This window comes from Selaginella moellendorffii, unplaced genomic scaffold (genome assembly GCF_000143415.4).
Source record: "Selaginella moellendorffii unplaced genomic scaffold, v1.0 SELMOscaffold_5, whole genome shotgun sequence".
In the NCBI taxonomy this organism is placed as follows: domain Eukaryota; kingdom Viridiplantae; phylum Streptophyta; class Lycopodiopsida; order Selaginellales; family Selaginellaceae; genus Selaginella; species Selaginella moellendorffii.
In genome coordinates this window covers 2494974-2505644 of record NW_003314266.1, presented here as the reverse complement: position 1 = coordinate 2505644, position 10671 = coordinate 2494974, and the positions used below count along the sequence as shown (strand labels likewise).

At 45.6% G+C, this 10671-nt stretch overlaps 2 protein-coding genes across 2 annotated transcripts; both read left to right on the top strand.

The window, feature by feature from the left end:
• Window positions 1-96: 96 nt before the first annotated feature.
• LOC9660251 (galactinol synthase 2) lies at window positions 97-1578 on the top strand. The gene is made up of 4 exons (XM_002965201.2): window positions 97-384; window positions 548-871; window positions 929-1063; window positions 1155-1578. The coding sequence occupies exons 1-4, from the start codon at window positions 97-99 to the stop codon at window positions 1311-1313; spliced, it is 906 nt and encodes a 301-aa protein (XP_002965247.1). The 3' UTR covers window positions 1314-1578.
• Window positions 1579-3216, top strand: LOC9659060 (uncharacterized protein YnbD). Its single transcript, XM_002965200.2, has 3 exons — window positions 1579-2149; window positions 2563-2709; window positions 2776-3216. The coding sequence occupies exons 1-3, from the start codon at window positions 1612-1614 to the stop codon at window positions 2790-2792; spliced, it is 702 nt and encodes a 233-aa protein (XP_002965246.2). The 5' UTR covers window positions 1579-1611; the 3' UTR covers window positions 2793-3216.
• The last annotated feature ends 7455 nt before the right edge of the window (window positions 3217-10671 follow it).

Sequence of the window (10671 nt, the reverse complement as noted above, 5' to 3'; positions counted from 1 at the left end):
GCTGTCCATTCCGATTAGATCACCGGAATCAGTAAAGATCCATAGAAGATACCTTACAAATTCTCCTCCTTCGTTATTTTTTCTCCTCCCTGTGTGATGCCTCAACAAGGCGAAGAGAAGCGGCGGGCCTTTGTCACCTTCCTCGCCGGCGATGGCGATTACACCAAAGGAGTGATCGGCCTCTCCAAGAGCCTCCGCCTCGTCGACTCGAGATACGAGCTCGTCGTCAGTGTTCTTCCGGATGTCCCGCGCCGCCACACCGATCTCCTCCTCGCGCACGGCTGCAATGTGCGATCCATCCAGCCGGTTCTCCCGCCGCCGGGAGTCTGCGCCTTCGCGATGCCCCACTATGTCATCAATTACTCCAAGCTCCGGATGTGGGAGGTGAGTGAGCTCTCTCTTTTCCGCCACGGATTCGCTACTGGGTTCCTCAAAGCCGTCGTCTTTCGATCGGATTCGTGTCGCTGCTTGTGTTCTTGCGCGTTCTTGGTTTTCTTTGTTCGCTCTCTTCTCTCCCTTTTTATTTGTGGCGTACTTTCTTGTCCAGTTCGAGGACTACGATCAGCTCTTGTATCTCGACGCGGACATGATGGTTTTTGAGAACATCGACGAGCTCTTCGATCTCTCGCCGCCCGGATCCTTCACCGCCGTGAAAGACTGCTTCTGCGAGAAGACGTGGAGCCACACTCCCCAGTTCAAGCTCGGCTACTGCCAGCAGTGCCCCGACCGAGTCCCCTGGAACTTCGCCCTCGGCGAGCCCCCAAAGCCGTACTTCAATGCCGGGATGTTCGTCTTCGAGCCGAGTAGCAAGACTTTCGGCCGGATGATGGAAGCCCTGGCCAAGAATCCCCCCACACCATTCGCAGAACAGGTAAAACTCAAGCTTCCAAAACTTTCTCTCGAAAAACCACTGGCTGCTCTATGGCAGGATTTCCTCAACTTGTTCTTCCAGGACGCCTTCCGGCCGGTTCCAAACGCGTATAACTTGGTGCTGGCGATGCTGTGGAGGCACCCCGAGAACGTCAACCTGGCCAAGACCAAAGTGATCCACTACTGCGCTACGGTAAGTTTCAGAGTTTCTAAGTTCTTGTCTAGCTCGAAAGCTTCCTTCAAGCTTGGAGAATCGATTGAAAACTTTTACTCGGTGGCGACAGGGATCCAAGCCTTGGGCTTACACCGGAGAGGGCGCAAACATGGATCGTGAGGACGTGAAAGAGCTCGTACGCAAATGGTGGGTCGTGTATAATACACCACTGTCGCTCATGGATGGCTGTGGCCCCAAGGACCCAGCGTCCGTGCAAGTTCTCGAGTAAGCGTGATTGTCCTCGCCAAAGGTAAAGATTCGTCGATCGATATCTTTTAAGCGAGCTAGAGTGATCCGGAGAAGCTTTTTTGTTGTGATGAGCTAACCTTGTAGCGCTAAGTGAAATTCGCAGAAGGAAGAACCTCGAATCCTACTTTGCTTTGTAAGAAGTTACTTGTACAGGTGATTTAAAATATACTTCTAAGTTCTCCGAAGAACCCTAAAACTAAAGTTCTTCGAAGAACCCTAGAAATAAAGTATATACTTCTAAAGAGTAAAGTTAGGCTGGTTTTAGGGTTCTTGGGCTCATGGGACTTTCACTAGCGGTGGGCATTCCCGCGGCGCTCATCCTCGCGGTGGGGGCGGCATTGCTCGGCGTCGTCAGCAACCGGATCTTCCTCCTCCCTCTCCTCCACACGTCGCTCATCGGATTCACTGTAGCGCTCTTCTCCCACCCGCGCATCGATAATCCGCGCATCCTCGCCAAATCCTCGCGCGGCTCCTTCCCGATCTGGAGCTCTTTCCTCTTCTATCCCTACCTCGCCGGTACGCGGCTCTACGTCCGATTCCGCCGGCGCGCGGGGCTCGAGGCCACCTACACGGAGGTTTGCGATGGATTGTTCGTGGGCGCGTGGCCGTTCCAGCGCGAGCACATCCCTCCGGGCAATCCCGCGATTTTGGATTGCACCAACGAGCTGCCCAGGACGGTGGGATTGGAGCTTCCCTATCTGTGCGTCCCGGCCTGGGATACCAGAGCGCTATCGCCAGAGAGCATTGAGCTAGCCGTGCGCTGGGCTCTCGTCCAGCGCTCCCAGAGCCATCCTGTTTTCATCCACTGTGCCAAAGGTAAGCTTTCCATCCAAGTAGATTTGATAGCACTCTTTCTTCTCTCCATCCAAGTAGATTTGATCACTCTTTCTTCTCTCCATCCAAGTAGATTTGATAGCACTCTTTCTTCTCTCAATCCAAGTAGATTTGATAGCACTCTTTCTTCTCTCCATCCAAGTACCTAGACTTCGTTCTTCTTGGTTTTCTTCTTCTTACTTTGTTTAGCGATTACAATCCAGGTTGATACAGTCGAAAGCAATGTTTTGATTGTCTTCTTTCAGCATTTTTTTTATTGGCATGTTGTTCGTCTTCTATTTCAGCATTGATGATCTTTTCCTCTCTCTTCCTCGGATTTTTATCTACGTGCATTTGGATTTGTGCTCTTGGCTGGCAGGATTTTGAGGATTTGGATGCTTCTTGTTGGTGAACAGGTCATGGGCGTAGTGTGGCTGTTATGTGTGCGCTGCTGGTGGCACTGGGCGTGGTGGACGATTGGAAGGAAGGCGAGAGTCTGATCAAGCGACACCGCCCAAAGATCAGTGTCAACTCCGCTCACCGAAAGTCTCTTCAAGAATGGCGTAAGTTTGCTATCAACTCGTCCTTTCTTCTCTGTTTAAACTCCGGGTGGTGTTTCTTTCGTGCAGAGCGTGCGCGTTCTTGAAGAGATTCGTGTATGTATAGAGAAGGGCTTCTTTATATTGTCGATTCGAAAGCGGAGCTAATTAATACGTTTTTTCTTACATCGGCTGGAGTTTCAAAGAATTACTGGAAGGCTAAGACGGACCAGTGGCACCAGGAGCCGATCGCGCAGAATGCCATGGATCTGATCAGCACCACAGGCTCTCAAGGGTGCCAATTGCGTGGAAGTCTGGTCAGGGATCTATCTTCGCTGGGGCATCTGGAAACGTCCAACCACGTCGATCTAGTGTGAGCGATAACGAAGGAGAGGAGCATCGTCTCCATTGCTTCAGACATGCTCTACAGGCATGTCACACATAGACGCGAAGAGCTAAACATTGCAGAACTTAGTGCCACTAAGTTAGTACATTGTATGTAGCATTTGTGCTACATGTTTTTAAGGGTCATTTGGCACCATGCAAGGTTTTGGTAAAACAATGCCCAATACCTGGGTATAATATGTAGACATTGCTGTATGTAGTATATACAGCTGCTAATATACCTTGGTAAAGTTACATAACGACAAGTTTTAATTTGGCATAATACTGTCTTACATCACATCTAATACTAGCATTTGACAAAACCTAACAATTCAATGTAATTCCTTAAAATCACACCTTAATTTTAATTTATAATTTTAAAATATTTTTTACTACAATTCGTTTTAATGCACATGAGAGACTTCTATACAAAACAAAACTTGTTAAAAAGTAAAGTTTCTATACTTTTGTACTTAGAGTATGCAATACAGTTCTCCCATTCTTTTGATTTTTATATTTCCATAAACACACTTATGACATATACAACTTTTTATACCATCAAATAAACTTCTATTATATTGAAATAAATTAGTGTGCATTGCAAGAAGCATTATTTGTCTTTTCTAAATATTAATCAAAGTTAGAAATAAATTTTTTTTAATCTCATATTTACAAGATTACTCTAGCATGCATAATGTAAGTTTCAATTCCAACTCTTTCATGTTTTCCACTTTATTGAATTGCTATAAAACTATCTTGAAACATATAGCTAGTAGAATATTTTAGCATGTTCTAGAAAATATCCAAATAAACAAGCCAAAAACTAATTATTTTCTTAGTTTAAATTTCTTTATTGTTGTAAATTTTAATAGGATAAGTTTAAATCTTACAAAATAAAAAAATATTTTTTTTGTGTTCTGCTTGGTTTTCTTTAATAATTTATATTTATATACTATAAATTATAAAAAATATATTACATTTTCTTAGAAAATCTTTTGAATTCTTTCTCTTACACTGGTTAGCCTAAATCAATCTTTTAAGAAACAAGCTATCCATATAATCAAATTTATCCTTCAGAGGGAAACTTGTTACTATTGTATAATAGGTCATTAGCATAAAAGAAAATTAAATATTTTATATGGTTCTTAATTGGAAATGGTCTAGATTAGAGAACCCACAGCTAAAAGGAAAAGAAAAGAAGCTCTATTTCGTTAAAGTGGGAATTGTTATTATCCCACTTGTAAAATAAAGTTTCCAAACCTTTATATAGTATATAAATATAACAAAATTCAACTGCATTGAGGCACATGCCATTGTATTTTAAACAAGGAAATGTCTACTCAATCACTTCTCCTCCCCCTGCCACTACTTCACCTCTCTCTTCTCCTTGTCATCGTCATCCAATTTCTTTCCATCCTTTTAATATTGGCTCAGTTGCTCCGAGTCTAGGTGGAGCCCAAGTCCCCATTCAATCTTTACTTTCCCCTTATTAATAAAACAACTTCGTAGACTTCCAATAACATGCTGTAACACTTCTAGTATAATGCAAATCCTCTCAAAGAATTGTCTTTTAATATTAATACAATGGCATGGAACCCCATGCAATAATAAGTTACATTTTTAAATAAATACATGCCATCTCAAACTGTTATTTTTTGCCTCCAACACCTATACAATAATCTTGGAATTTCATCACTCTCCACACTATCAGAATTTAAACCCAATAGTAATGCCATCTCTTCTTTAATACGTCCACGCTCATGTTCAGTGGTTGAAGAACCCATCCGGTTGAGCAGATTATGGAGATGCGGATAGTGCTTGGCTGGACAATATACATGCCATAAATGATGACTGGTGTCTGTCCGATCAAATGGCTTCTGATATACCGTTCCATCTACCATTTGGTTGATTTCTGCAGCCACCTCCTGGACTGGCCTGTTCTCTATCACCATCGCTCCAAGCCGTTTTGCAAGGTCCCCCAGAACATACGGTCCTTCTTCGACGCACCACTAGTGTGCTTTTCAGTCCTCGTGTCTGAATATTCACAACGATCTATAATCAAAATGGCATGAGGCCTCACGTGACCTTACTTTGTGCAGGTTGTGAGCTCGGCCCAACATGGGTATCTTCAACAGTAGCTGTTAACGCCGTTTCAGCATCTGGGGGTGGCCACACTTCTGCATATAGAGCTTGTGAGATAACATTTAAACTTAAAGTGCGTATTCACCAGGTTCGCAGAGAAGATACTGTTTTTCTTTGGCAACTATAATTATATGTTCCATTGAAGTCACCTCTTCAATGGAGTTTGTCACCGCAACACACGGGACACCCTTGAGTAGTGCGGCTTGAAAGAATAGTCCGCCGCAGTTGTACTCGACAACGCATTTGCCCTTGGAGTCGGAAGCAGGTGACCCACCCGCTATTGCGTTGAAGACCCAGCTGAGCATTTCCCATGCTGCACCTGCTGCACCTGGAGCTTTCTCTGGATTTGAAAGCTCCATAGCCGTCTTCAGTTCCTCAGGCACGGGTAAATTGACCTCCCTCAGATCAATTCGATCGGCCTTGTCGAACGAAGCTGGGAAGTCACTCCAGTCCCACTCTGCTGCTGGACCAATAACAAGGGCGAGTGTGAAGATGCGGACATTTGTCAATATCGTCTTCTTAACCATTATCCCATGGATCTCCTGCATCTCCTTGCCTTTCAACCGAGCCTTCACCTCGTTCAAGGCCTTCCAGAACTTGTGATAGGATTCGGAGTCGTAGATCATATAGTGGACTGAAGATTCCACCTCCGCAAGTCCCACCATTAAGTCAATGATGGAGCTAACTTCGTCTGCATGAGTGATCTCCTCGTTTGTGAAGTCCATCACACAAAAGATGTTCTTGACTTGCTCATCTCCGCGGGAAATGATGCTCCTCCTCCTTTGATCCTCATCCGAATTCACATATACTCGGTAAGGTTCTTGATAGGCCTCTGCTGCGGGGTCGAGTTGTTTCTGAAGCCGGCAGTCGACATCCCTCTTAATGAAATTTGGATACTGATCCAACTTCTCAGCTTTACTTTTCGTGGCATCCCGCAGCAGATCGATGAACTTGGGGGCCCCCTTCACATACTCATCGATGTCTTCATTTGACAACTCCAGCTCTTCCATCATCTCTTGCGTGGTGTCGATGCTCACCCTCTCCACGGCCACTTGCTCGAAGATCCAATCCTTCAATAGCGCACGAGCTCTCAGAGTCATGCACAAGTCCTCGTATGTCACAATGTGGCCGGGAGTCATTTTGGTCTTGTTGAAGACTACCTCACCACGTAGAAGAGCATTAGCCACTGTCAAAAGGTCGTCGTCGTCTAGAGACCGTGAGAAACGCAAGGCGTTGAGCTTCAAATCATTGGGCTTCCGGCCGTCGTCCACACCCATTGAGTTTAGCAACTCCCCATCATGGTACCTCCTCAGCACATCTACCCATTTGTCAAAAACAACTTTTGTCGCGAGTAGAATGTTATGGATGCTGAGTGTGTCATTGACCCCCAGTGTTTTCGAGAGAAGACTCGAGAATTCCTGCAATGGAAATGGCGTGAGGCCACATGCTATGCCATATGCAACGAGGCTTACCTGCCAGGCGCTAGTTGCTAGTGCACGTCCTTGTCTTGGTTTTTGTGGCTTTGGTGGGTGTAGTGTTCGAACCCGAGGCAATGGCATCACCGAGTAGCTTCTTTTTTGGAGCAGGAGAGTTGGACATCGGCTTGAGCTTGACCACCCTTTTCTGCTTCGGGGTAGTTTCCAGATCGACCCCCTTCCCCTTCGCTTCGCGAACTGAAGTCACTCTCAACGGCTCAATGTTGGAATATAGTTTTTGAACATCGCCGTAGGTGAGGTCCGTGGATTCCATGTGATCTTCATAGACCCGCAGCGTCTTTGAAATTGTGGGCCTCCTGGACAACCTCTCCCTAGCTCCCTCTAGGAATTCCTCATAGCCGCTGCCCCCCTCCGGGAAGCCGCTAGGATGTGCAAGGTGGATCTTGAAGGCGGACGCTGTCTCTACCACAAGTGCCAGTCCATATTCTTGCATGGAACTGCATGGAGTGTCTGTCACTTGGATGAGGATCCTCATGCATTCTTTTCTCCCACCATCTGTGTTGTACACCTCAGATCCTCGCCTTCCATCCCGAAAGTCCAACTGGTGAGCTCCTCCCCTTTCTCTGCATCCACATTGACAGTGGCTAGAAGAAGAACGCAATTCCTCGCCTGTTCAGAAATGCACAACAATTAAAGTTGACAGATGAAAAGCTAGCAGCTGGAAATAACGTGAGGCCACACGCCATTCACCACTGCATCAGATGTCTTGAGGCTGCATCCTAAGATGGCGTGAGGCTACACGCCATCTGTAACCGGACTGCACTCGAGAGCCCAATCGGTGCATGCCAATGTTGCTACTGAATGGCATGTGGCCTCATGCCATTTTCTACTTGGCCTAAAAGATTTACCATTTGAAGCCGAATGGAGGCGTGACAATCGAGGCCGGACTCGCTGGCGAATGTGCACTGTGTGTGCAGCGGATCGTAGCAGCAAGGCTACTCTGCCACTTACAGTTGGAGAGTGGCGCTGAAATCTCCCGGGACGCCAAGTGGGCTGCGTGTGGGTGGCGGAGTGGGCGGCGGAGTTGGCGGCGAAGTTACAAACTGGGTGTGTCTTGAAGTGGACGCCGATGCACACGAGCGCGATGCGAGCGTGAGTGTGATGCAAGCGCGAGTGGACGCCGATGCACACGAGAAACCTGTAGAGAAGGTAGATTAGCGCAAATGTGAGCGTGATCGCGAGTGGGAGCGCAATGCGAGCGCGAGTACGAAGCAAAATGCAAAACCTAACCTCACACGCGCGAAATGTCACTAATCCCGCAACGTCATCATTCCTCGGACTTGGGCGCCACCATTAATTTCTGGATTGCTGCGCGCATGCATGCACGTGAAATCCAAAAGAAATCTGCAACGTCATCATTCTTCGGACTGCATGCACGCGAAATCCAAAAGAAAGATCATGATTGGGATATCATTTAATACCCTCGCTATATTTATACCATGCATGATTGGATATTCCAAAGCATCTTGTATTTCCAAAAATGCCAGATGTTCAGCTAAATAAAGAATGGTATACAATGTCCTTCTTGATGACCCTGCAAAGAAGCATCTCGATCGGACACCACATGAGACCACACGAGCCTTACAATGTTTCAGGGGCATTTGCCATAGATCCGACCGTTATTTTGCTCCAAGATTCTACAGTTTGGTGTGCATTGACCTTTCCATCGACACTGCAAAGGGACATCACAATCAAATGCGGGATCACAAAAAACTAACTTCACTAACTTTGGTTTCACCAAGATCTACGTAAGGAGTTATGAAATGAAAGGACCCTCTCTATTGAAATGTGTTTATGGTCCTAGGGGCATTGTGACATATCAAAGGATTTTGCATCAAGTTCTATATTTGCATGTTTATCAAGCTACTGAATTGCTAAACCCTAAACCCTAAATATGTGGCAAATGCTGCGTGAAGAAAGATGCCCTTTCTGGGCAAATGCTGTAAGAGGCAGATGCCGAGCAGATGTATCTCAGGCTAGTGAAGGGGACAAACGAAAGCTAGCTATAAATATGACGGGATGCAAATAGATTACTAGGAAAACATTGAAAATGCAAAAAGAAAGGTTTATAATATTTTTGAATTTTAAGCAACCAAAGGAATGTAAGTAGGGCATGTGTTTGTAAGTTTAAAAATGCCTCAACCACTTAAATTCCCAAGTAAATAAAGCTGTTTTTATTTTTGGTACAGGTAAACTTTATGTGGGCTCATGCAATTTTGAACCCAAAAATGCACCAAAAAATGCTCGACTAACATTATTCTTTGAATAGCGTGTGGCTTATATTGCCATAAATGGACGTACACACACAGCATAATTATTCCTTTACGCGGCGAATAATCTTGGCGCGGATCACTGACATGGCATGGCAAAGTTCGAATCACTGACATGGCACAGCTGGATTGAGGCAAGGACATGATGTGACAAAGTTCAACGTCCGACAGCAAAATCTAGAAGCTACTCAGTTTGAAATTTGTCAAAGGAATCATAAGATCTGGTTTGTCAGAGGATTTGATGTGACGTTCAAGTGTGTGTTATTTTTGAATTCTCGAACTCATTCCTAGGTCTATCATTTTTGTGCGCCATGTTCTTGGTTCCGCTGAGCGTAGTGAGCGCTGCTTGTGTAAGCGGCGTTGTGAGCTGTGGTTTATGCGTCTATGAGCGGTTGCGGCATTGCGAGCGCCATTGCGAGCGGCAGTTTATGCGAGTGGCAATTTGTGCGAGTGGCGCTACGAGCAGTTGTGGTGGTGCGAGCGGCGCTATGGTACCACTAATGGTATGAGGGCTCATGCCATCTTGGGGCTTGCAAGTTCATCACTAGCATATTGCCAATAGTTTCTTTACCTACCTGTTGCTATGTGTTTATCAAGATGGCATGAGGCCTCATGCCAATTTTGTGAATGCGAAATTTCACGTGGGTGTCACTAGCATGTTTGAATAATGGCATGTGGCCTCATGCTATTGAGGTTGTTTGGTATGTTATGATTTAAGCCATTCTCCAATCATTTTTTGTATGGTCTTTGGCCCCTGCTAGCCTATTGCCATATTCCTTTTGAACTGTATATATTTTTGTATGGGTGACTAGTCACGCACACAAAAATATATACAGTTGCAGCAAGGCAAAAGGAATATAGCAACAGGCTAGCAGGGGCCAAAGATAGCATGAGGCCTCATGCCATTAGTGGTACCACTAATGGCATGAGGGCTCATGCCAATTTTGTGAATGCGAAATTTCACGTGGGTGTCAATAGCATGTTTGAATAATGGCATGTGGCCTCATGCTATTGAGGTTGTTTGGTATGTTATGATTTAAGCCATTCTCCAATCATTTTTTGTATGGTCTTAACTTCTTTTCTGCACTTTCAGAATGGCCTCCGCAAGTGCGACGCATGTTCCCTCCGTGGATCTTAAGAACCGTGCTACATGGATTCAGGCAAAGGTGTTTCTAAACAACCCCGAGGGGGAGGTGGTAGCTGAGGGCTTAGCCATAGTTGTCGATCCAAGAGATGCGGTTGCTAATCAAGAATTGGGCCGGGATGATATTGGAGTGCGATTTTAGAGATTGTTGACACAGAAGAAAACAGTCTGACTATTGGAAGCATTGTGCGGTGGAAATTGAGGCACTTAGTGTTTGAGAATGTGAAGGATTCACAATCAAACACCACTACAACTGATGACAGAACATCTCTTCATGGGAAAAGAAAGTACACCTTCCTAAAGCGCAGCCAAAGGGATCTGAGCAACGAACCGAAAAGGCAGAAAATGGCGATGGAGGTTCGAATGGTCTCGACAGTTGCTTGTTGCAAGAGGAGGTGCTGTCAACATGCTGATTGGGATGCTATTGAAGAGGAGAGAGCAAGATACAAGACATTGTCCTGGAAGGCAGCTCACAATTTTGTGTATGAGGCATTACGGTCATCTGTTGATGCTTCAGAACATCAGGTGGGGGGCATGGTCTTCCAGAGGG